This window comes from Candida margitis, assembly GCF_024628925.1.
Source record: "Candida margitis strain CBS 14175 chromosome Unknown scaffold12, whole genome shotgun sequence".
NCBI classification, from domain to species: domain Eukaryota; kingdom Fungi; phylum Ascomycota; class Pichiomycetes; order Serinales; family Debaryomycetaceae; genus Lodderomyces; species Lodderomyces margitis.
The window spans coordinates 98636-124560 of NW_026261803.1; the positions used below are offsets into that span (position 1 = coordinate 98636).

The 25925-nt window shown below is 37.8% G+C and overlaps 12 protein-coding genes across 12 annotated transcripts; 6 read left to right on the plus strand and 6 right to left on the minus strand. All coding sequences in view use genetic code 12, as the record gives it.

Annotated features, from left to right (window-relative positions):
• Positions 1-63: 63 nt before the first annotated feature.
• Positions 64-540, minus strand: HPA2 (D-amino-acid N-acetyltransferase; the record flags this gene model as incomplete). Its single annotated transcript, XM_051814341.1, has 1 exon — positions 64-540. One exon carries the CDS (start codon positions 538-540, stop codon positions 64-66), a length of 477 nt encoding a protein of 158 aa, XP_051672074.1.
• Positions 541-2983: 2443 nt separating this feature from the next.
• Positions 2984-4090, plus strand: CANMA_002290 (SAP98; the record flags this gene model as incomplete). The annotated part of the gene is made up of 1 exon (XM_051814342.1): positions 2984-4090. One exon carries the CDS (start codon positions 2984-2986, stop codon positions 4088-4090), a length of 1107 nt encoding a protein of 368 aa, XP_051672075.1.
• A 799-nt stretch (positions 4091-4889) lies between these two features.
• CANMA_002291 (uncharacterized protein) lies at positions 4890-5999 on the plus strand (the record flags this gene model as incomplete). Its single annotated transcript, XM_051814343.1, has 1 exon — positions 4890-5999. The coding sequence occupies one exon, from the start codon at positions 4890-4892 to the stop codon at positions 5997-5999; it is 1110 nt and encodes a 369-aa protein (XP_051672076.1).
• Positions 6000-8492: 2493 nt separating this feature from the next.
• On the plus strand, positions 8493-9341 carry ARD (Ardp; the record flags this gene model as incomplete). The annotated part of the gene is made up of 1 exon (XM_051814344.1): positions 8493-9341. The coding sequence occupies one exon, from the start codon at positions 8493-8495 to the stop codon at positions 9339-9341; it is 849 nt and encodes a 282-aa protein (XP_051672077.1).
• A 4516-nt stretch (positions 9342-13857) lies between these two features.
• CANMA_002293 (uncharacterized protein) lies at positions 13858-14286 on the plus strand (the record flags this gene model as incomplete). Its single annotated transcript, XM_051814345.1, has 1 exon — positions 13858-14286. The coding sequence occupies one exon, from the start codon at positions 13858-13860 to the stop codon at positions 14284-14286; it is 429 nt and encodes a 142-aa protein (XP_051672078.1).
• Positions 14287-14895: 609 nt separating this feature from the next.
• Positions 14896-16605, minus strand: CANMA_002294 (ubiquitin-conjugating protein; the record flags this gene model as incomplete). Its single annotated transcript, XM_051814346.1, has 1 exon — positions 14896-16605. The coding sequence occupies one exon, from the start codon at positions 16603-16605 to the stop codon at positions 14896-14898; it is 1710 nt and encodes a 569-aa protein (XP_051672079.1).
• A 398-nt stretch (positions 16606-17003) lies between these two features.
• On the minus strand, positions 17004-18692 carry CANMA_002295 (uncharacterized protein; the record flags this gene model as incomplete). Its single annotated transcript, XM_051814347.1, has 1 exon — positions 17004-18692. One exon carries the CDS (start codon positions 18690-18692, stop codon positions 17004-17006), a length of 1689 nt encoding a protein of 562 aa, XP_051672080.1.
• Positions 18693-19075: 383 nt separating this feature from the next.
• On the plus strand, positions 19076-19975 carry CANMA_002296 (uncharacterized protein; the record flags this gene model as incomplete). Its single annotated transcript, XM_051814348.1, has 1 exon — positions 19076-19975. One exon carries the CDS (start codon positions 19076-19078, stop codon positions 19973-19975), a length of 900 nt encoding a protein of 299 aa, XP_051672081.1.
• A 36-nt stretch (positions 19976-20011) lies between these two features.
• On the minus strand, positions 20012-21019 carry CANMA_002297 (uncharacterized protein; the record flags this gene model as incomplete). Its single annotated transcript, XM_051814351.1, has 1 exon — positions 20012-21019. One exon carries the CDS (start codon positions 21017-21019, stop codon positions 20012-20014), a length of 1008 nt encoding a protein of 335 aa, XP_051672082.1.
• An 890-nt stretch (positions 21020-21909) lies between these two features.
• On the minus strand, positions 21910-23184 carry CANMA_002298 (2-aminoadipate transaminase; the record flags this gene model as incomplete). Its single annotated transcript, XM_051814352.1, has 1 exon — positions 21910-23184. The coding sequence occupies one exon, from the start codon at positions 23182-23184 to the stop codon at positions 21910-21912; it is 1275 nt and encodes a 424-aa protein (XP_051672083.1).
• Positions 23185-23886: 702 nt separating this feature from the next.
• On the plus strand, positions 23887-24225 carry CANMA_002299 (uncharacterized protein; the record flags this gene model as incomplete). Its single annotated transcript, XM_051814353.1, has 1 exon — positions 23887-24225. One exon carries the CDS (start codon positions 23887-23889, stop codon positions 24223-24225), a length of 339 nt encoding a protein of 112 aa, XP_051672084.1.
• A 68-nt stretch (positions 24226-24293) lies between these two features.
• CANMA_002300 (uncharacterized protein) lies at positions 24294-25643 on the minus strand (the record flags this gene model as incomplete). Its single annotated transcript, XM_051814354.1, has 1 exon — positions 24294-25643. The coding sequence occupies one exon, from the start codon at positions 25641-25643 to the stop codon at positions 24294-24296; it is 1350 nt and encodes a 449-aa protein (XP_051672085.1).
• Between the last annotated feature and the right edge of the window lie 282 nt (positions 25644-25925).

Consider the following 25925-nt stretch of genomic DNA (forward strand, 5'->3'; position numbering starts at 1 on the left):
CCAGGATCATTATCATGATACTCTTTTATTAATACATACCAACAACTAAACTCCCCCCCCCCTTCAATCAGACAGATTTGGACGACGATAAAGCAAAAATCCAGACTTGACTCCCACTTTCGTATACAACAACTGAGCCCGATGATTTTCAAACTGAGTAGACCAATAACACTTCTCACATTTCAACCGATCAGCTTCATCATATACGGCTTCGATCAACTTCCTCCCCACTCCATGTAATCTATTATCAGCACAAACAAATAAATCATTCAAGTATAAAGCGTCATTAATAGTCCAGGTATTACGATGAGTTAAATAATTGGCAAAGCCAATGATGATATCCGGCGATTTGGGATCAATGGCAACTAACGAGTAAACTGGTTCATTAGGGTCAAGGAAACGTGCAAATGTTGTTTCGGAAATTTCTGGCGTAATTTTATGTAACGATTTATAAAATTCAATGTAACCTCCTGGGCCAGTCCAAAGATTTAACCATTGTTGTTTATCTTTTGCTTCAATTGGTCTAATAATTACTGACATTGTTTGATACTGTGGATTATTAGTTTATTTCAAAAAAGGGGGTAAGTGTCAGATGTACTTATATATGTAATCGCGTGGTGCGCCATGACTCAATTAAGAAGTTTGTCCTCGCCCCACCACCCCAGAAAACCAAACTTCGCGCTAAGCATTTCCTAATCGGGGAACGAGTAAATTCACAGAAATCGTTTTTTTGCTAAAGAGGAGACTCAAGTCCGATTTTTGCGCTTAGCGATAAGAGAGAAAAGCGTTGTGTGCGGCGGGGGGAAGGCAATGAGGGGAAGTGCCGATAAGTTCATCCATAGTCCAAGATAAGACATCCCAACCACTGATAAGTACAGCATAATCTTTTGCTGCGATAACCGCTTGTGATTCCGCATGATTAAATTAACCTTCAAGTTTGAGTTTATTATTGATTGGTTCAACTTGGTGAAACTTCAATGAATTCATACAAAAATACATGGCTCTTTCCACCTTCTACAGTAGAAGCTTACTGTATGTTTGTTTATTCATGGTATATTTGCACAATTTGAGACTTCCACCACTTAGCTACACCCTGAGAGACAACACTTGCGATGATTAATTTACAGACAAAAACAATTCTATGAACTTTGCAGTACATATGGAATCCCCATAGTTAAGTGCATCCGAGCCTCAGTACATTTCCCAATTTGGACCAAAAGAAAATACGTTTTGAATATGTTAACAAACAATCTCTTCAAATTTCTCAAACATGTGGTTTCGCACTGCGATGCCTCATATTATTTAAATTGTTTCGGGTAATTTCTTGCCTCTAACAACAGGTCAAAATGAAAAGTTTCAATGTCAGCTATATAGTTCTTCTTTTACTCAAAGATGAAATTTTGAATAAGCCGTGTTTTATATGTTAATATTATGCCATTGAATAAAATCATCATCTCTACTTCTGGTTAAATGACTCCGATATTAATGCTACTTATAATTTCAATAATATTATAATGCAAATGGCTCCATTATCTAAAATGATTTTGATAGATGCGAAAATGCTGTTCCATATTTTAAATGATATCCACCTTTTCCAAATCGCCTGAGTAACATTTCTCAATACAACCTTTTATCTTGATATTTTCCCCTCTTCCAAATTGATTGTGGGTCAAAACGCCTTAAAGGTCGTTGCCATATCCTCAAACTCTGATGTTTTTACTTTTGCTTTTGCTTTTGTTTTGGTTTTGGTTTTGGTTTTGGTTTTGGTTTTGGTTTTTGTGTTTGATGATTTCTAATTTTAGAAATGTCTTTCTGCTGTGCACCTGGTAGTATTAAATTGTGTAATTACCATTATTGAATCAATTATATTATCCTAATTCATTCGTTGACGGATGGATTGAAATATAACACAAAGCAAGGTTGCCATTTATTACACAAATACAGCCATTCGATAAGAACTCATAACCTTCAAACCATTTTACTTTTGTGCAACACTTGTGGTGCCTTACAAGAAATTTCCGCAATTCAATTACAAAGGACACATCCGATGTCAAATCATAACCATTTATACAGCACCTAAGAATTAATCAATTCATGGGAAACTTTTTGTGTTTACTTGACGTTGATGGTTTGTATACTGTTTGTAATATCATTGGTGAATAATACATGCCCATTGAATTTAGCCCATGAAATTTCACATTGCATAATGATTATGAGCTCTGCTCCTGATTACAAAACAATGCATTGGCGGTCTCAAAAGTAGCAAATTCGCATTTTGCTTTTGCATGAGCACCGGACCACCTTTACGTTTTTTCGTTTCTTCCTTTCTTTTTATTTTTTGAACTACCTTCCTCTATGGCGTATTATAAAGATAGCAAGTACTTGGGAAAATAGCTTGGTAAAGCTGCAATTATTTATATTTTTAATGCAGAAAAGCCATGCGCAATGTCATGTATGGCAGGGTGTACCTGTTAAGTAAAAACCTTTTTTGTTCAATTTTTATTTTGCCATAAAAATGGTTTTGAAATTGAGGCTAGTCTGTAATCGAAGCCAAGAAATAAAAACAGTTCAACTTTCTATCTTTGAGCGCGCTTTTCCAGTGGGTTTTTCGGTCAACAATACATGTATTACACTCAAATTGCTTCTTATTGTTCAATTCCCATTGTTCATTGACTCGAAATTAAGCATGGCATCATAACAAACACAACCACGGCACTGAAAATATTTCATTTGAAATTTTGTTGCGATATTTTATTGTACTTTGATACAAAGTATTGCCAGATAAGCAAAATCGTTGGTTATAATATTTGACACTAGTCGCTATGGATTACCCTCGTATGAAAATGCATTTGTAGTGTGAGAGATTGCTGAAATTTACTCATTTGTGAAGAAGAAACAACAACAGAAACCAAATATATAAATAGAGCAAGAAAAGAGCCACTTCTGTCCATGTTGATCTTTTCACAGACACTGAAAACTAAAGATGAAGTTTACTACATCTATCGTGGTGGCATTATTCGCTAGTGTTACAAGTGCTACTCCTATTGAAAAAAGACACAACAAATTTTTTGTACACCAAATTGAAAAGTATGACATTTCTGGGTCTGGTAAGAGGGATGAGCTGCTCAACTTTGATGATACTGGTATTAGATACACTGTTGATTTAGAAATTGGATCTAGTAAAGAAAAAGTTAAAGTCATGATTGACACTGGTAGTTGGCGCTTAAATATTCCTGGTCCAAATGCACCATGTCTTGGAACAGGAACATGTCCTGCTGGCAGTGTTTTCCACCCAGACAAGTCAACCACGTTCAAAAATCTGAGTATCTCAGCTGCTTCCTACTATGGAAGAGGTAAAACCTCTGTGATTGGGTATACAGTTCATGATGATCTTTTCCTTGACAATGGCGATAAGATCCCTCAGTTTGAATTTGACTTGGCTAATTACACAAGTTTTCAGATGGGCTGGTTTGGGGTTAGACATAGTACATATCCGAGCGAAAGTTATGTGTATGCTGCAAAAAAAGCTGGCTTGATTGACACCCCTGGGTTTTCGTTGTACTTGGGCTCCGACGAAAAAACAGGAACCTTTCTTGTTGGTGGGGTTGATAGGGCCAAATACGAAGGCGATTTCGCCTTTTTTGAGTCTGATTTTGTCATTCAAGGTAAATCCATCACCACTGGAAATGGAACGGTACTTCCATTGACAAATACAGTCGAGATAGACTCTGGTAATCCATATTTATCATTGGACAAAGATATTTTTGATGCGATTAATAAAGAAGTTGGAGCTAATGAGTATGGAGTTGCACCATGTGATCAAGTATTGAATACAGATAAAAGTTTAAAGGTTGACTTGGGAGATGTTACAATTGAAATTCCATATTCAGATTTGTATTTCGAAAAGTCCGATAAGCCGGGTTATTGTGATACCTACATCACTGATACTTATGAAACTGGTGGAGCCCAAAACCTTGGTCTCCCATTTATTAGACAAATTTATCTTACTAGTTCATTTGACTCAAAAAAACTTGGTATTGCACCGGTGAAATACACCGATGAGAGTGACATTGTTGATTTCTGGTTTTGAGTGGAGTCTGTAGTATAGAAATATAGATTCAAAACAATTGTTTTCCTGCAGTAAACAGCTAATGTCGACTAGAGTACAAAATTGAAGATAGCCTTTGTCTTTCCAATACCCTTTTAAAAAAACTCTGGCCTTTTAAAAAATTGTAAACTATGATGGTATCGTCTCCCGTTCCTTCTCTCTTGCTGTAATCCAGCTATGCTTAACATGAATGGAGATATATCCACGTGTTTGCACATTCTCCCTTCTTTTTGCATATCAAAGAAAGTCGTTTTCTTTACATTGCTGGTGTGGTTATGAGACCAATCGCACTGCAAATGTGATGGACGCACCGAACAATGGAAATCTTCCGTGTGTGTCTCCAATGACCAATGAATAAACAAATAGTATACAAACCAAGGTACAAATGAGGGACATTACGTCATTGCAAAGCATGGTGGACTAAAACAAAGTGTCCCCCATCAAGTGGTTATGAGAATCATTATACATTTCAACTACCTCAACTAGTTTACCCCACTTTACCCACCTTATAATCAGCAATGGGGTGACGGAAGGATGCATTGGTGCCAATGGCATAGCGTATCCAACAACAATAACGGTTATGACCCGTTGAGAGAGCAAGAATTGGTGACCACCACATAATCCACATGTTACTTCTGCTTCACGGTTTAACCCCCCCTTGAGCAACTACAGAATACGCTATTGACAGTTGCAGGAATGAACTATAAATAGACCAATTTCTGTACTTCTTTGTCAATTCAATTATCATCCATTTTACATTCAAAGCAACACATCCACAATAATGTTACCTTTACTCAAGACTACAGTGTTGGTTACATTACTTGCTGCTGTTACCAATGGTACTCCCATTGAAAAGAAACACGACAAATTTATTGTTCATGAGCTTGAAAGTGCTGAATTTAATTTACATGATAAGAGAACCACTTCCGAACTGCAATGGTTCTCTGACACTGGGGCAAGATGGTTTACAAAGTTAAAATTAGGTTCCTCGCAAGAACCTGTTAGAGTTACAGTTGATACAGGCAGTTATCGTTTGAACGTTCCTGTTCCTGGTGCAACTTGTTTAAAAAAGACATGCGCACCAGATGCAGTTTTCCATCCAGAAAATTCCTCCACGTTCAAAAACTTGACTAAAGGGTCTGATCTGACTTATAGTGGTGCAACTACAAAGAGTTTCAAGGCCAATGACGATCTCTACTTTGATAATGGTAAAAAAATTCCTGGCTTTGAATTTGATGTCAGTTATGAAAGTTCGGGTGATATTGGAGTCTTTGGTGTTGGTGATGGTGGAGATGCTAACTCAAACTATGTTTTTGCAGCCAAGCATGCTGGGTTGACAAACCGTGCCGGCTACTCAATTTATTTGGGATCAGAAAAAGATCAAGGTACATTACTTTTGGGTGGTATCGATAGGGCCAAGTATGAGGGTGAATTGGTTCTTTTCGATGCAGAGCAAAACATTAATGCGACATCAGTAATTACTGCAAGTGGTAAAGTTTTCCCATTTACGAAAAAAGTTGGATTTGATACTGGTAATGCTTGGGTTGCATTGGAGAGCCTGATTGTTGATGGAATATACAAAGAATTGGGTATTGATTCCCAAGGCTGGTTTGATTGTGATCGAGTTTTGAATACAACTGAGAGCTTCACATTTGATCTTGGACCAATCAACATCACCGTCCCATACTCAAGTTTCTTTTACAAACCATATCCAAATTACTCTGTGTGCGCTGGGCATATCTATAAAGCGCCAGATAATGCAGGTGCTCAAGGACTTGGACTTCCAATCCTTAGAGAAGTTTATTTTGTCAAGGATTTGGAAACCAAGCATATTGGTATTGCGCCAGTCAAACGTACTGACGATACTAATATTGTTGATTTTTGGTTCTAAATATAGGAAATATATCGAGTATTCGTAATCAAATTTTCTCAATTAACCGCGCCCCCTTCCCCCTTTGTAGAGATGTAATACAAAATAGCGCAAATGTTGTCTGCACTGTATCATTAATTGGTTCAATTTTGGTGCAACTGTACGGATCTCACCTTCTATAGCGGAAACGTGCTGTGTGTTTGCTTGTTCACGGTATATTTGCACAATTTGAGATTGCCAAAGCTTAACAATTGATTTAGAGACTAGAATCGTATTATGAACTTCACTGCAGTTATGGAGGCTATTGTGTGAGTAAAGGTTAGACTAAGCCAATGAAGTAAAAAAGGAGTGATGTCATCATCAGAAAGTGTGAGCATATGATTCAACCTAAAGGATTTCCTTCGCTATGACTCTTGAAACAGGATGCTTGCAGTGACTATCTCACATTGCATTTACGAGTTGAGTTATTCGATCTGATGGCACCCCTTTTCTAGATTTACGAACGATAGATACCCGAAAAATAGTACGTAATTAGAAGAAGAGAAAAGAGATGTAGACGTCATAGTAATCCATATATTTTTTGTTGTCCTATGTAAAATATATGCAGTATTATATTATATGTATTATGATATCATTGTTGAAAAGAAATGTTTCAGAATTTGATCTCATCTCATTGTTCCAAAAGGGGGAAGAGAAAAAGAAAAAGAAAAAAGAAACGAGCACGTGAACTTTGTTTCACAAAGATCTGAAAAAAAAAGAAGAAAACTGTTGCACAAACAACAATAAGAATTTAGTCAATCAACAAAGCGGTTGAAATGACACGAAACGACTAAACTGTTGTAATAGTGAGTAATATTGCAGTATGTATGTATGTATGTATGTATGTATATTACGTATGCATGTGTGAAGATTGACGAAAACTCAGCTAATAAGGGAGACAAACTGTATATAAAAAAAAAAGAAACAATACAGCACAAGCTTAGGTTAAAGTCATAGCCACGAGGATGAGATTGGCTCATAAGAACATGGAACAACGTATACTATATTCCACAAAGCTTAGTGAACAGTTACTAAATCTATAGCGAAAAGTGCACTAATTTGAAGGAGATAGGCACGATTAAACGAGATCAAAAATAACAGAAATATAACAGAGATGGAGAAATGATGTGTATGTAGTGGCTTGTCGCATAAAGCTCTTGACAGATTTCGCGACACCACATAATCTTTTAGCGATAACACCTGTGTAAAAAGAGGCTATAGGAGGATTTAACACCCCCTTTCACCTACCTTCCTATACATACTCCATGTGTATATGTGGCATTGCATAAGTATATAGTTCCTAAAATGAAAACTGCTACACGATCTACACGATACTGTGGCTAAACAACAATAAAGGATTTATGTCCAAATTTAAGAATAGCTTATCAATTCAAAACCTCTTTGTAAAGAATACATCGGCTATCGGTGATTACAAAGAAGTGGTGTAAACATATTCGTCAAAACACTGTGGTAATGGAAGATAACTCTTTTTCAAGGGGTTACGAGGCAGGGAAGGTTGGAAGAAAAGGGATAGGGAGAGAAATTGAAATAGACCCGCCTCTGTCCCTGTCTGTGGGTATACTTTTAACATCGGAGGAATGTTTCCTGCATATAACCAAAGCAGTTTTACAGTTCCACCGACCAAATGCCATACATTTGTTTGATCACACAAAACGTGTTTATGCATTTTGACATAAAGAAAGAAGGAAGAAAGAAGTAAAAAAACTATAATCTCTCCGAATTACAATACTTGCCAGCACATACAACTGAACAAAAAATGTTCCCATTGGGTACTAACCACTATCATTTTACTTTATTTTACTGTACTTCCTCAGAGTCCGATTATATGGGGTAAAAATGATCAACTAGTAGAGGCGGGGTGGGCAGAGTTGACTTCCTATTTTATTTATCTATTTTTTTTCTTTGCTTTATTATTCTACTATTAATAGAATTATGAATACACTTACTTTATTGCTTTATTGCTCTATCTGGGCCAGGGTTTTATCTCTCGACTTATCTATCTATCTATCTATATATCTTGTCCTATGGTGTGTATAGAGTGTAGTATGTCCTAAGGGGGTGTAATATATTTGTACGTAATACCAACGTGCCTAGTTGATTAGTAAATAAATAAAATAAAACAAAAATAAAAAAAAAAAAAGAAAAGATACACCCCCTGTTGTTGTATTTGTCTATTTTGTTTTAGATGTCCTCTACTACTGGCTTCAAATAAATAAAAAAAAAAAAGAAATTCAAATTTTATATTTTATTTTTATTTTTATTTTTATTTTATCAACAAAAAAAAATTTAATGACATTCCCTTTTCTAATAAAGTGTGGATGATCTAAAATCATATAAATATCTTTCAATATTCCCCATCCTTATCAATATCCTTCCTCCTTTCTTCTCCTTCTTCTACCTCTTATCAAACAACAAATAACAACCACTCTTAATCAATCGTTTTTACTCACAATCATGGATTTATCATCATACTACGCATACGAAAATATTGTCCCATCATTCAGATTGGATGGGAGATTGGCCATCTTGACTGGTGGTTCCGGTGGATTGGCCGCTATTGTCGCTAGAGCTTTGTTAGCACAAGGTGCCGATATTGCTCTTATTGATGTCAATTTGGAAAGAACCCAACAAGCAGCTAAGGAGATTTTGCTTTGGGGAGAAGAACAAATGAAGGGTAAAAATGAATCTCCTATTGGTCAAGTTTCTGCTTGGTCATGTAACATTGGTGATGCTGAATCAGTTGAATTGACTTTTAAGGCCATCAATGAACATCACGGCAAGATTTCCGATTTATTGATTAATTCAGCTGGATATGCTGAAAATTTCCCTGCTGAAGAATACCCAGCCAAGAATGCTGAATCGATAATGAAGGTTAATGGATTGGGTGCTTTCTACGTTTCACAATCATTTGCCAGACCTTTGATTGCTGCCAACAAGAAGGGTTCTATTATTCTTGTGGGATCGATGTCGGGTACAATTGTCAATGATCCTCAACCACAATGTATGTACAATATGTCAAAAGCTGGTGTCATACATCTAGTTCGTTCCTTGGCTTGTGAATGGGCTAAATACAATATCAGAGTCAACACCTTGAGTCCCGGTTACATCTTGACTCCATTGACGAGGAATGTCATTGCTGGTCATGCCGATATGAAGGCTGAATGGGAGAGCAAGATTCCAATGAAGCGTATGGCTGAGCCAAAAGAATTCGTTGGATCAATCTTGTACTTGGCCTCCGATTCCGCATCATCGTATACTACCGGTCACAATCTAGTGGTAGATGGTGGATACGAATGTTGGTAATTGGGACGCGTGGTGACGGAGGAAGAAGAATTAATAATAAGAACTGAAGAGGAGCATCAGATTTTTGTACATTAGTTAGGTATATTTTTTTTTTCAACTTTTAATAGATTATAACTTTTCTTGACTCGTTTCATTCGTGGTCTTCTTGACACTATATTCAGCTACTTTTTGTTGGCCAATTTGGTGTATACTCAACTTTTTAGTTTCTCCCGAAATATTCTCTACAAAGGTTGTAGCTAGTGCCCTAACTTAAGAAGTCTTTTAGTTTTTCAACTCATTATAATAACCATCAATAAACACAGTTATTGAAGTAATGTACCTTTCTTTGTGATTGGTTTTAGAGTTATTTATGTTGATAGGACTTACAAGATTTAGTGGTGACGTTACTGGTAGCGAATATATGCTTACGTAATTGATGCTTTTGTTCCTCGGCAATAGACTTGAAAAGTGTCGTGTGTTGAAATTTTGCGATACGACACGATTCTTCTGGTACATCATAGGCATAAAATTTTAAAATTGAGATTATCTAGCTACCACGATTTTTCCTAGGAAGATTATGCATGCCATTGTATTAACTGAGTTTTAAATATTCATCAGACAGCATTGGTTTAGTCTTATCAGTTTTTTAAAAAAAATTTTCATAATTTGTTCAGAAACATTAATTGCAAATGAATAGTTGGTTCAAGACAAAAGAGAGATTCAAATTTACATCAAATTTGATGCAAAAAAAATATTCATCGAAACAGTGAGTCTTATGTAACACTCCCAAATAAGATCATAAGAGGAAGTTATCATAGTTGTTGCACTTTACTTGCAAATGTAGCATAATTGTTTCTCCTTTTCTCGTTTTTCTACAAAGATATAACCCACCACTCAGTTTGGTTGCAAAACTCGGCTCCTTTGAAAATGATTACAGTGAAGATCGAGCTATGCAAAAAAAAAAGTTCTGGAACAGTTTAGATCTACTTACAAGATAATGCACTCAAGCCCAAGTGAGTCTGGATGGCAACCAAGTGATCAGTGAAGTGATTTCGAAATATTGTCATGGCTACTAAGCAAGACTCCAAAAGTATGTAGAACAATCTTCTCCTCCACTCCCCCCCCCCCCTCCCCCCAACAGCAAAATGGCAAAACAGTAAGTGGTGCATACTACAACAAAACCACATGACCAGGTATCTAATATGTAAGACTGTTGCAGAGCCACAAACCGTGTACTAAAGACACAATAAACGCGAGAGACATGCTAGGAATACACCAATAATTTTAACATAAGCGTGGTTTTTAATAGAGAAAGACGGATGCATTGCGAGATCGCGATGGAAAGAGGAGCAATAAAGAAGAGGTTTTTTGCCAATGTTCCACAAACGTTCGGGACTCTATATGCTACTATCGCGCGAGTGCGTTGCTTTTCCAAGGTTATTGTACAACTACAACTACAACCACAACTCCCGACAACGTCATCAACGTCACAAGTCTCGCAAAAACAATATTACACATAACTTTGTGTTGTTACAACACGCTGTGCATATAATTCTTTCAAATCACTTCGGATTGAATAACTTAGTAACGAGCGACAGCTACACCCATTCAAGAGTCAACTTCCATCATCAGTTTCTCTCTCTCATTTTTCCATATACACATAGCTTTTATTGGTCGAATGCGTGATTGTTTATATTTTGATCCAATCAAGTAACAACACACAACTAAAAAGAAACCAATCGTGACACAATAACGCGCTTTTTCTTTTCTATTTTTTTGGGTTAATAATTTCAACCTTTGGTTAGACTAACCCTGCTGTTGCTATGTCGTCTTGGAAAAGGAGAAGAGGAAGATGTACGGCTCCAAAGCATTACGTGATCTCTTGTAGCCTTAAGTAAGGGGGAAAGGAAAGTGGTGAGGAGAATATAAAGAAATCGTCATCGTGTCTGTGGTCTAATTAACAACCGGAACAAAACAAGAGAAAAAGAAAACAAATAAATGTTCTTTTGTACTTTAGTTTATCATGTCATGTTTGTTGAAGAGGAAGAGAGAGAGGGAAAGAGACAGATGCACGGCTTGAGAGAGAAATATTGCACTTACTCTCGCAATCTATTCGCTTTCTTGTTCCGCTCTTCTCTCCTCCATTGTCATAAAAAAACAATTGAATTAAGAACAAAGAGAGAGAAAAAACAATTCTCCTCTCCTTTAAGCCAGCTTTTCGTAATATCTTGATCAACATTGTTTTTGAAAATTTGTTTGTTTCTTTAACGAAATTACCGCATTAAGCAAAGAGATTATCCCACATGGGCATGAGCCTGAGAGAGAGAGAGAGAGTGTGTGTGTGCGTGTTTGTTTCCAAAGTAAGAGAATATAAAGAAGAAAGATAAGAGAAGAGACTACAGAGCAAGCAGTTCTTTACTGGTATTTGCCTAATTAAGCAAAGTATTTGAAATATTTTTTAATTTCGTTTTGTTTCGTATGTCTGACCTGGGCCTTATCTCCTGTTTTGGTACCTTACGTCTTCCCTTTATTTCGTTTAGTTTAGCAAGAAAAGCCACTGGGCTTTTAGCCTTGATCTTATCGCGGAATAACTACCAGGTTGCAACCAGTTGCCAAGAACTTCAGGTGAGATTCATGCTTTTGACCTCCCCCCCTTTTTTAACCTGGCTTGGCCTTCTGATTTCGTCTAATTTTTTGTATTCGTAGTGCTTGTTTGTCTCTTGCTTCTTTCTTTGTCTTTAAGGGTTAGCAAAATGTTGAGCCAGAATCAAAATAACCAAATAGGCGGTAACCGCTGGTCAAAAATTTTAATTCTCTTTTTAGCCAATGTCGGCCAAGAAAAAAAAATAAACAACATAAAATTAAGAAAACAAAATCACAAAACCAAAAGAGAAAAATAGTTATATACAGGTTTACACATTGCTCGGAGATAACACACACTCTTGGCAATTAATCCGTATCACATGCTTAAGAGTAGAGACAGAGACAGAGACAGAGAGGGGGAGGCAAGGCAGATGTGCGTAAAGCGCACCCCTGTCCAGCAAGATGCAGTAAGGAGGTGTTTTAACGTAGTTATGCAGTAACTTCAAAACAAGAAGTAAGGCATAAAACGATTCTCGAGGCATAGAAGGTAAATTACTGCAATTAGAAGGTAATGTCTAAAAGAAGTAAAGCGTATGACTAATAGGGAAGCATAGTTGCTAATGGTAGTAACTACCCTCCTACCTAGTCTGTCAAAATATTTTGTTGTGTTGCTCTATTTGTTTATTTGTTTGCTTCATTTGTTTTGTTTGTTTTGTTTGTTTTGTTTGTTTTGTATGAGAGTCGTCAGACAATGCAAAAAAAAGAAACGGAGCGGTCCGACCGAACTCTAATTAACCTTTTGGTTTCACTTTTTAGACCCACGACACCCGACTCAGGTAACAAACGTTTCCTAACCCATGTTCTTATATTTTGTTTTATGACTGCCGCGAGTAGCTTTTTAACGTTTCCCTTTTTCAAAGAAAGCACCGTGACAACCAGCCAAGAACTTTTTTCTATTCGAAAAAATTATGGAAAAACTGGACGTCCTCGAATGGAATTGTTCCCATTAGTAAAAGGAAAAAAAAGGAACATATTATTTATTTTTTGTATAGCGCCGACAGGGGGCGATACAAAGTGAAAAAGCCTCAATAATTAGGCTGAGAGAGAGTAGGAATGGGGGAAAATAGCAACTATTCATTTTGTACGCTCTGTAGAAAGACAATCACTCCGTTTGATAATGGGGAAGACAGATAGGCTCCCTCTTTGAGTATCGAAAGAATAGGAGACGAGAGAGAGGGAGCGGTGGTAATAGAAGATTACACAACCCATTACGAAAAAAAAAAATCATTTTGTAAGCACGAGACTAAAATTTTATTGTTTAGTTTCTTTTTCTTTTTTCTTTTTTCTATTGCTGTATATATTCTGTTTTCTTTTGTTTTCTTTTGTTGTTGCTATTTCTATTTTTAAACCAAGCTGCGCCTACCCAATGCGGTATTTGAATTTCCCAAAATGGATATAATTCGCCATATCGCACTACCTTTTTACAAATAAAAAATATATATTTTTTTCTTTTGTTATTTTACACACACAATAGGAATAGAATTCTTTTAATCAACCCACTTACCCACGCAGGTAGTGCGATTACCAAATATAGAACAATAGAAGAGAAACGAAATTATAACACAAAATCTCGAAAAAGGTAAAAACTCAAAACCAAATCAGGCGTCAAACAAAATAAACAAAACCATTTTTGCCTTATGGGTGATGCTTTTTGAGAGATAGATAGATACAGCAGCAGTATATTCTTATTATTTTTTGCTTTTTGCTTTTGTTACCAAATTGACTAACCTTTTATTATTGCCACTGCCACTTACAGAGAAAATTTTTTCTCAATTATAAATTAAGCTCCAGATCCCTCCCCTGCTAAGATTTTTTTGCCCTCTTTTTTTTCTTCTTTTCTCTCTTCATTAAACCTTACACTCGCTTAATCCAACAAATTATTATCATATCCGAAATGCAATACTCAAAAGTCGCTATCTTGTCTGCCGTTGCCGGTTCAGCTGTTGCTTCATACAACTCCACTGTCACTGACATTGCTACCACCGTTGTTACCATCACTTCATGTTCAGAAAACAAATGTACTGAAGTCCCAGTCACCACCGGTTTGACCACTGTCACTGACGTTGACACTGTCTACACCACCTACTGTCCATTGACTTCTGCTCCAGCTTCATCTGCTCCAGCTTCATCCGCTGCTGCCTCATCTGCTCCAGCTTCATCCGCTGCTGCTTCATCTGCTCCAGCTTCATCTGTTGCTTCTGAATCTAAATCAACTGTTGCTGCTGAATCATCATCTGCTCCAGCTGTCTCTTCATTCGAAGCCGGTGCTGGTAAATTGCAAGTTGGTGCTGCTTTGGTTGGTGCTGCTGCTTTGTTATTGTAAGTTTATTAGAGAAACTACAAACAAAAAAACAACATCGTGTATTTTTTATAGTTCTTAATAAAATTTTATAATAATTAGTACAGCTGAATATTAACACTGGTTGTGGAATGTAGATTGAACAACAACTATTTGTTTGAATCTAGTTTGTGATTAGAGGTTAAATGGTTATGGTTTTTATTATCTCTTTTTCTCTGTTGATAAAATGGTCCCCTTGCAAAGAGGCAAAATAATAAATTTTGATATACAGTAGTACGCCCAGAAAAAGGTACGCTCGACTAAAGGGATTATTTCCTGAAGGAGAAAAAATAGAAAAATAATAAAAAATAACCGTTGACATTACCAGAATAGTCAAGATAATATCTCAATTGGGAAAGGTATAGTAGGAAACACCCCACGTGCAACCCCATAGAAGAGAACGAGTCAAAACGACTCTAATAGAATCCAACTTTGTATAAAGCATTTGGTTTATCTACGAGATATAACTCCTTACTACGCGAATTAAATCAAAACAACATAGTGATTGAAATCTAAATACACAAACCTCACACCTCCTCTTCGAAAACCAAAGCTCCTCTAACCATAATGCATCTTCAACTTCAACTGTTCCTCTCAATCATCATCATCATCGTCATCTTCCAAATCCGTTTCCAAATCACACATTGTCCTACAATTGGGACAATAAAACTGGGGATAGCTTTTGATGATGATGGGTCTGATACATTTATAGTGCCACGCATGTGAACAAGGACTAATAAACAACGCTTGACACGGTTCAACCTTCATCAAGCAAATGGCACATTCACTATTATTATTATTATTATCTGAAGTAGTTGATTGAGATCCATTTTTGTCTCCACCATTGGCCAATATATTTGGATCACTTATACTCAAATTTCTAAATTTCTTGTGAATTTCTAAGTTGAATTGATTCACTTTGCGTTGCCAGCTCTTGTTAAACTCGCATCTCATCTTGACACATCGATACACTTCTTCTGTCCCGCCTCGATAATCCATCCCCAATTGAATTATATCGCCATCAATCACTGGCATCAATGAACTTTCCTGTGACGCAGGTGAAAGTCTAATATGGTTTAGAAACGTACCCAGTGACGATTTACAATCCTTGAGAAACCATTGTCCATCCTCATTACAATCCAATAATGCATGTGTACGTGAAACCACCTTTGATTTGAAAACAATCGGTGCTGATGAGCCCTGTGCCGCATGTGCTGCCGCTTTATTTTTTTCTGTATACCGACCAATACTAAGTTTCGATCCAGGCTTGATTTTACGTATAATTGGTGAAAAGTATAACCCACTAGAGGATGAAGAGTGATCAATCAATGGTGTCAAACGCACTGAAAAAGATCCATCTTTATCTTTACCCTCGTCTGACCCTTGCTTTGTGTCTTGGGCTGAGGATGAGTTTGGTTCACTGGACACAAGGCCCAACGATGATGACGACACAGCTGTAGCAGTCGGCTGTGGTTGCGGCCTTGAATTGACATCAGAAGTCCCAGCTGTGGTTTCAGGCGGTTCTTCAAGTGTATCGTGAAATGCAGTAACATTGGCCTCATTCGTCTCTTCGTCAACATAGTTGTTCAAATTACCCAAGGTAGGACTGTTTGACATTAATTGAAGGGTCGAGTTCTGTGCGTGAGAGTTCAGTAGGTGGCGATTGGGTGGCTGCAGCAGCTGCTGTTGCGCTGGCGACATTGTTGTTGGGGCTATTGATGATGAATGTTGCTGCTGCTGTTGCTGTTGCTGTTGCTGAGGAGTAGATTGTTGCGGTGTTTGATGCGAACCAGTTGCATCAGATTGTGGTGGCGACCTCAAACTAAAACTGCTCAAGAAATGCAAGCCAAATGAAGGTCTTCTTGAAACCAGCGGTTGGTGCTGCAGTCGTGCTCGTTGTCGCTGAGGAGGAGGAGGAGGAGGTTGTTGTTGTGTCAGCTGCAGCAGTTGTGCGGTATTAACCGATTGCTGCCGCACTTGTGGCTGTTGTTGTATCAGGGTTGCTGGTGCTGTTTGCTGTTGCTGGTGCTGTTTCTGTTGCTGTTTCTGTTGCTGTTTCTGTTGCTGTTTCTGTTGCTGTTGTTGCAAGTATTCCAGTTGCTGAATTTGTTGTGGTGTCGGACGATGCAACTGCTGTGAAGCAAGACTTGGATTTGGATCAGTCGACACTAATGCTGGTGATGGCGGACTACTTGACCCTGAGGATGAGTTTAAGTTATGTGATGAGTTTGATTTATTGGCTGATAACAATCTAAGCGGTTGAGTGATGTGTTCTCTCGTCAAGATTGATGAGCTCTCGGGCATGATAGCAAAGCTTGTGTCTTTTTTTTAATTTTTTTTCCTGACTGAATATGATAATGTAGGTTTAGATATACGTCCAACAACTATTCTCTATGGTAATGATGATCCTTCCAATGTTGTTGTTGGTGATGGTGGTTGATATTTTTTCTATTTTTCTATTGTATGTCTTTTATTAAATCAGTTTGGTTATTATATCTTTCTGGCCTTGTAGTACAGTTTAGGAAATAAAATTTAATTAAAGAAAAAAAAGGTGAGCTTATTGTTTGATGGGAAATTGAAGAAAATTGTTTCAAGTTGCACGAACAGTGGGGGTAAACCCACACCACACACTACACTACACTACACACCATAGCTCTTTATACAAACACCTAAAAACACTCTTATATATATTACAGATTGTACTAATATTCTTGCTCACCAATCAAACGCAACAACAATTGCTGCAACTCTTTTCTTCCCTTTGAACTGCGCCAAATAAAATGATCACTGTTTTCAGCAATGACCCATTCAGCAGTTCTCGAACTCAACTTGGTCAACTCACGTTGCCATTTGCCCCAATTTAAAGATTTCTTAATCATAAAGTCAGACGAGATGACGCCAACTTGCAACTCATTTATATCAGCTTCTCTAATTTCATTGTATGACAAGATGCCCGATACTAGTTGTTCCTGACATCTAGCACGAATGTATTTTGACTGGTAGTACATGTCCCTACCAAAAACGCGACTCTTGCTCGAAAACTTCATTGGGTGGAAGAACCAATGAAAACTAGGGATGATACCCAACGGCGAAATGAAACCCTTCAACCATAACTTGATACCGGTGATGTTGTCCATTACCTCCAACGAATGTTTAAACACTTTGGTTGACTCGTTCTTCTTTCCTGATCCGCTAAACGGCCATTTCTTCAACAAGTCAGCCGGCCAAGCGTCAACAAAGAGGACCAGGTGGATTTTAGCACGATGCCTACTAGCAAACATTCGAGCGTATAATCCACCAATGTCAAACCCAACAACTGCAAATGGACCTTCAATTCCTTGAGACTCCAATGCTTCAGATAAGTAATCAACAATTATTCCTATACTTTGCGGTGGAGGAGCTGAGTCGGAAAAACCGTACCCAGGTCTATCCCAAATACAATATCTCTCAACTTTGTCTAAATGATGCAACTCTTCAATCCATTCTTGAAACACTTCGCTCGAAGTCATCTGACCCCCTTCAACTAAAATAATTGGTTGTTTGGAGTCTTTGTTGTGTACGTCTCCAAAGCAAGCCAAATGCACTCTAAATTGGTTATTATTCACTGGTACCAATTGACCCCATGGCTTCTCATGCGTATCGAAGCAATGTAACCATATAGTCAAACTAACACACCAAATGACCCACAATATGAATAGCTCAAACACAGTTTTGATGAAAATGACAAGTAATTCGCGGACAGTTTTACGCTTCTCGATCCTTCCGGTGTATCTAATCTCCTGATAATGCTTGCCTTCCTCAACCCAGTAATCAATAAGCGAATTAAGCAATGACGTGAGAGCTGTCCACAAGATCAATACACTGCCCAATATTCCTTGCTCTTTTCTTGGTTCCGGGATGGCGAGAACCAAAATCAAATCAATGATCAACAATCCCAGGACAATGTACCCACCAATACGGTCATAATATGCGGGCACGACAAACGACACATGGTTCAATCCATTAATCAATAAACATATCAATACCAAGTCAATCTGTAAAAATGATTTTCCTCTATTATTGAATCCCGGTATGGGGAAAAAGTCGCTGAATAACAAGACAAAGAATAACACTAGGTTGACAAATATTAAAACTAATTGGATGTATTTGAGTAATTTGATCCGATCCAAGTTCAAAGGTGATACAATTGGATCATCTGGATCCAATAATGGTTGCGTTTCAATGTCAGATGAGGAAAGTCGATCATTAGCTGGCACCCGGTTTTCTCTGACTGGTTCAGGTGTTTCTCGATGCAAGCGTTCGTGATCATTTCCGTGCTCACCGTTTTCCTCAGATATGCCAATGCGCTCACTATTTGAGTCGGACTGGTCGACTGCCTGGTATTTTGACATGGTACTGGTGCGTTTGTACAGGTGTCTGCAGTAGTGAGGTTCTAATACAATTCGCAGCAATCTAAGAGAAATTCGATGACTGAGAATTGCTTTGTGTGCGTGGAGAATGTGACAAGAATCGCAAAAGGGTTTAATACGTAGAATAAGTACTTACAACGTCTATAAGAAGATACAATTGGTCTTTGGTCTACAATGGGTAATTGATCCATTTAGTGACCAAACTGGAGTTAAGAAATTGCCAACCCTGTGTCGCCACAATCTTGACCTATTCTGGTAAAACCGCTTTTTAACCACCACTAAATTCGCGCCAAGTCAAAGAAGACAGAAAAATAACACACGCACTTTATACGACACACTTTATATGAACACACTTTATCTCTCCAATGTCAATAGCCATACCCACAGAAATTGACATAGATGGCTCTACATACTACCAGATTGACATCAAACTACCGCTCCGCTCATACTCGATAAAGAAACGGTACTCAGACTTTGAACAACTAGTTGACACATTATGTCATGACTTGGGCATTGGCCATAAAGATTTCCCCTATGCCTTACCCGGAAAGCGAATCAATTGGTTAAACAAATACAACGTGATTGAAGAGCGTAAACGAGGTCTAACCGAGTTCCTCAATGCCATGATTAGTGATCGCGCGTTGCAGAATGAATGTGAATTTATAAGTTTTTTACAATTGCCCAAAAACTTCAAATTTCAAGACCGACCTCAGGTGAATAACGAGAACTGGCATGAATTGTATCGTAAGGTAAAAAGTGAACTTTTTGAGCTATCCAAAACGTATGGATCAAATGTAATCAAATTAAAGGAACAAATTAGAAAATCTATTCAACCTTCAATCACTGATCTAATCACATCGAGTGCTACTGAAGACAAGGTCGAATCGCAAAGACGTCGCGATATGATTAGTCAACTCCAATCGAAAATTGATGAAATGTTGATTCAACCACAACAGCTGGATGTCCAATCATTTTCGCGAGTATTGGGTGGTGGTGGCAAAGGTGGTAAGGATGCCAAAGAGACCGAGGAGACTCTACCATTGAATAACAAGGAGCTTTTACAACACCAGGTGCAAATACACCAGACACAGGATCAGGAGTTGGAACAATTGCGTATGATTATTGCTCGACAGAGGCAAATAGGGGAGACAATTAGTACTGAAGTCGAAGAGCAGAATGCAATGTTGGATAAATTTAATGAAGAAGTTGAACAGACCACAGATAAGATCAAACAAGCAAGGAGGAGAACAAGAAAGATCTTGTAGGAGAGATGAAACCATAGAGACTTATAATGAATGTACTTAAAGCATATTTACAAACTTGATATTATCCGCTAGTGTCTTCACTTTAACGTTTTCACCCTGTCCGCTTTCCTGAATTCGTCTTTCAACATCCTCATTCTCAATTGTGCGTGTAATATCTCCCTCCTCAAAGGACCCACCATCATCCATTCGCCAGAACCCTCCCACATTTCTGAAAAATCTCGAAACACCAAACCTCCTTGGTGGGAATGCTCCCCCTCTACTAGCCAATTGAAAAACACTTGGATGGTACTGATGATAAAACGATGCGCCTACAAATGCACCCAATATTGATCCCGCAATAACATCACGCAAGAAATGCCGATTATCGCTGACTCGAGTTCCCGCCACGAATGCAGCACCCAATAATGGCGATATAGTTAAAAACACCTTGAATGAATTATTTCTCCTATCAAAAGTTTGCAACTTTGCTGCAAGGTTTAGTGAAGTGATAATCATGCCGCAAAATACCGTTGATGCATGTCCGCTGGGGAATGATCGAAAGCCTTCCATAACTGCATTCCAATTAGGTTGAGTGCATATGGCGACATTGGATAATTGTGTAATGGCAATATTTTGAATCATGGGCTCACATCGCTCAATCATATCCGGTCGAGGAAGCCCGGTAATATTCTTCAATAAAGCTACTGCCCATACTTGAGTTGCTTGTGCACCAAGAAGACATAAACAACCAGCAAAAAAATCCCATAACCGACGTTTGATGGATAGTGTTTGGAAAAAGATGGCAAATAGCAAAAACTGAAGTAAAGGGATCCCTGCAGAAATGAGGATTAATAACCAAACGGGCACTGTTGCTTGTGGTAAGAATGTGTAGCGTAAATTGATGTCAAACAACAGAAACTCATGATACCTAGGGGGGAGTATTCTTCCTAATACTGCTGAAATTATTAGGATTGTTGAATAGAATGTAAAGTCAAAGATGTATGAGAGTGCTGAAAGTCCCGAGAACTGTAAATTTCTGTAAGTAATTGCCCAATCACGAACCATAGTTGGTGGTGGTGGTGGTGGGTTGAGTGAATTTGGTTGCAAAAGTGATGCAAAAAAATTGTTTCAAAAGTTTGATATGAAGAAAAAATATATTTAGGTTGAGGATTCAATCATTTTGGTGGGGAAAATTGAGAGTTCATGATTACTACTACCTCACTATGTAGAACTTCAGATAGCAAAACCAGCCTTATCCCATGGTTACTTGCATTACTTTCCATTGATTAGTAGTAGATTCCAAAGGAAGATGGAATAGCTAAGTTGGGCTGACTACCCATTTGATATCACCTTCTTCTATTTGATAAACTTAGCAAGCAACCAAAGTAATCTCAACTTCCTTGATGGGCCTGCATTCTGTAACTCTTCATATACAATCATCTTGGACAAACATTGTCGTGAGTTTCTAAAATAGTCACTTGAATTTTTGCGACACAGTAAAACATTCATTCAAAAAAAAAACAAAAGAACGAAAATTTTTCTTCACTTACCCAACTCTTCTTTTTATCCAACATTCAATGGCTCCATAAATGGTATGTTCTACACCTTATATGTGTGATTTTCTTTTCTTTTTTCTTTTTACAAAAACCCTGATGATAAAGTTTTCGCCTAAACCTCGATTACTCATGAGATTACAACAAACAATATACACCAAGATCTACGCTGATGTTTTTGTCTTAAAAAGAAATGTGTTATCATTTAGTACAATACTAACTTTTCAAATAGCTAGAATGAATGATGTATTCGATTGAAGAAGAATGATTACAGTTCTGTTCTTTGTTCAGCCATAATATTTTCTTGTTTATAAGCTAGGTGATGGTGTTAGCAACTACCAATACTTAAATACTTACTATCTCTGCTACTGTTTGTCATGGTGGAATTTTCATCCCTGAATTTCACTTGTTACCCAACTCTACAATAGTTTCACCCCATATCTTCACCCCCTGTTCAATTTCCTCGGTGGTCAAATAGCTGATACTCAATCTAACACAATGATCGCCCCATCTTTGTTTATTATTTGACCCCAAAACTTCAAACCCTTCCCCACTGGGAATCACAACACCCTTTTGGGCCAATTGTTCAATCACTGCATGATTATCAATTTCCTTGGGTAATTTAATCCAAAGGAAATATCCACCATCGCCTCCATCAACTTGAGTGTTGGCAGGTAAATATTTTTTGATACTCTTTTTCAAAACTTGGGCCCTCTCCGCATAAACTGATTTAAAATTGAGAATGATTGTATCCAATTTTCCCGATTCAATTAAATTAGCAACGACTAAAGTCGATAATTGTGATGGTGTACCACCAGATTTATTAGCACCAGTGACACTCAATTGGTGGACTAATGCTGGTGTCGCGGATTCTTGCCAACCAACTCTCAACCCTGGCGCAATAATTTTGGAGAATGTAGCATTAGAAATTGAGTTTCCGTACTTGTTTGACACCGTCTTTTGATCAATTTGGTTTATCTTCAGTATTGGTGGTGGAATTGTTGTTGTTGAGGCATAGTTTAAAAACTCATAAACATCGTCGCTAATGAGTAGCATGTCATATTTTCTTGCTAGTTGTAACAACTTCTCTCTAGTCTTTAACGAATATGTCATGCCACCGGGATTTGAAAATGTTGGAACAAGATACATTACGAATTGGTAGATTTTGCGTTCGCCTCTGGGATCTTTCAAGATTGTATCAACTCCAGTTTTGCCAAATTTTTGCAATTCAGATTCAAGTTTCTCCAAGTCGATATCATACTCACTTGACGAAGTTTCATTTATGGCTATTAAATCATCTCCCAAACCTGCATCAACGAAAACACTGTTGATCAAGAAATATGTTGGTGTAACGACAAAGGCCTTTTTTGTTAGCTGGGGTGTTGTTGTTGATGCCAAGATGTTGGCGACCCCGTAAGACGCTCCTGCCGTCAAATTTATCAAGTCAGCACTTGTTGATTGAATTTGGTATTTGTCATTTACCCAGTTGGAAATAGTAGTTCTGACATCCAAATTACCAGGATCAGTGCCGTATGCTAGTGGATGTTGATTATTTGGATCACTATCATATGAAAGATAGTCACTGTCAAGCAACACTTTACTATATGCATTTGCTATCTCCTTAACTGGTATAATAGTTCTAGTAGGATGTCCTTTGAGGAAGTTTATCATGGTCATGTCGATACGCGGTTTAGATTGTGTTGTGGTGCAATTGGACTTTGGGGAATTTGACCATAAAGCCACAATTTTTCAAAATCGCGAGGTAGCGCTTAATTTCATTCCCGCTGGCGATTACAAGTTGATGGTTCTCAGCCCAGTTTAATTAGTCGTTTAGCCCTTGGGTGGGATCACTATGCCTCTCCTGAGATGAGGTTTAGATACACATGTCTCTATACACATTTCAAATTATGAGGGTGATTCAGTCAAAGTTTACCTTCCAAATTAGGCAATCGTACGGAGAGGAACTCTACTATCCATCTACAAGCAAAGAGTGAGTAAATGAAGAGATATAGAGAGAGTCGCATCTTCCATCTGTGTCCACTTCTCAACCCTTTTAGGTTGAAATTCATGGCATGATACACTTGGCTCTTCATTGTCAATCCTCTGTAAAACCATCGCTTCGTAGAACCAGGATCTATCAGCTTCGTAGACTCATTCATCATCTAAGTAGCACCACACACGCTACATCCAAGTAGACACATCTATGTACGTTGCTAAATTTATTATCCAAACGTTGATTCTTCTTTAGTAGTTGTCCACCAAAACGGGAGGAAAAAAAATGAAGAAAAATTAAACCAATGAGATTTGCAATAGAAAAAATTACCAATTCTTTTCAGTAACAATCACAACTACATAGCATCCCACTCACATCAAACAATAATGCCAACTGCAGGAGGATTTGTATTTAGTTTAGCTTCAGGTGCAGCAATAAGGCTTTTCCAAACCGGACTCAGTGGTTCACCACCTAAATTATCACAAAAGTTGATTGGCTATGGAGCAGCAATGTCAATCACCGGTTCACTTTACTACTTTATATTGGATCCACAGATCAATACCAATAGGGAATTGTTGAGTAGAAGATTGACTGCCTTGAGAGAACAAAGAGAAAGAAAGCTGGATTTGGTAAATTTCGAAGAGCAAGAGAGTAGGTTGTTTACTGCTAAGGATAAAGGCAGATTCTTTAGATTGTTTGATAAATACAGCCAGCCTTATAAGTAAATGCGTCGTTCAATACATGTACGTTTTTTTGGATATAGTAAAATACTGCAACAATTGTAGATATACAGTTATTCTTCTTTCGATTTAGTAAATACATCATCACTTTTGCCATCTCCCTCGTGGTCTGGTGTATCTTCACCAGCACTTTCTGCAGCACTATCATATTCTTCTGCAACATCACTGCCTTCTTCATTACCTTCGAAGTCTGCGTCCTCCTCGTCATCATCGTCGTCGTCACCAGCAGCAGCAGAGCCAGTAACAGCATTTGCATCTCCAGAAGCACCACCACCTGTACTAGGTTTACCTGTTTCTTTTTCTTTGTTGCTATCATTAAACGAGTCGTCGCTGATCCCATGAAGTCTTATGAAATTATCAATGATTTGGAAATAAGCTTGATCAACCATACTAAACTCAAGCTGTCTTTCCTCATCCCTGTCGTTGAGAACATCAACATTCAAACTGAATGTATGCTTAGTTATACTTGTGTAACTGGCGCGTAACACCCTTGACAACTTAAACACTAAGATTGGCTTTTTAAATGCAAAAATGAGATAAGCAGGATTATATTCATTTTGTTCCAACAAGATCAAGTTGCCATCTCTTGCTCCCTTGTGACATTCAACCATTATAATAGTAGGATTGATACTTCTCTCACCAGTTAATGCCACTGCGGTATCCTCATTTACGATATATTTATTTTTGAATATAGTGGGACAAGGTAAGTAATTGACCAAATTGATTCCAATTAATTGAAACTGGCGTCTAAAATAATCAATGATTCTTTCCTGTATTGGATTCAACACAACATCGTTCTTGTAGGTGGACAAGTCAAATTGGCTTTCAATATCGGCTGGTAATTTACCATTTTTAATCATTTGTTTCTTAATCATATCTAAATTCAACTGGCAAATGATTGGATCTTTCGACACATTAGAATCATTATAGTACAGATCATGAATCCAAAAACATAGCAATGCAATACCCTTCTTTTGCGAGTTTGTTGAATTGCCCAATATTGGCAATATAAGACACAATTTGATAGCATGTTTTAGATTAATAAAGGACAACTCCGGAGAATCATTAGCTGGATTAACTATGGACATCACTGGCAATGCCTGACCATTCTGTTCAATTAAATGGAAAGTAAGATTCATTCGTTTACGAATCGGTGACGAAAACGACACTTGTTGAATTTCAAATATGACGGATTCCGGATGAACTGAGGAGGATGGTGTCAATTCTTCATATCCGCCAGTACCATTGCCATTATTCTCTGCAGCAGCATCAGTTTTCCTCCGTTTGTTGTCAGTTAAAAAGGTGTATAATTCTGAAAATACCTGTTGAGATTGAGGATTTTGCTGCGTGATTGTAGTAATTTGATGCTGCAAATCGCTGGGTAGTTCCAGTAGCCAATCCATAGTCGAGTTTGAGTGCTAAGAATAGCAGGTTGAACCAGGTGTAAAGCAAGTTTGAACTGAGGTTTCTGACAAATTTGGTTTTGTTTTTATTTTCTTGCGCAGATTTGAGGATTGGGAGGAGTAGATTGAAAAGAATATGATTCTCTGCTGCGGCGTTTCGATGGTAGGGACAGTCGGAAGTTGCTGTAGTGAGTGGTGTAGAAGCTATTAACTTAAGATACTGCCACTGGACAAACTTTGTCAGTGTAAGACAAATCTAGTGAAGAAATAGGGTGCTAGCCC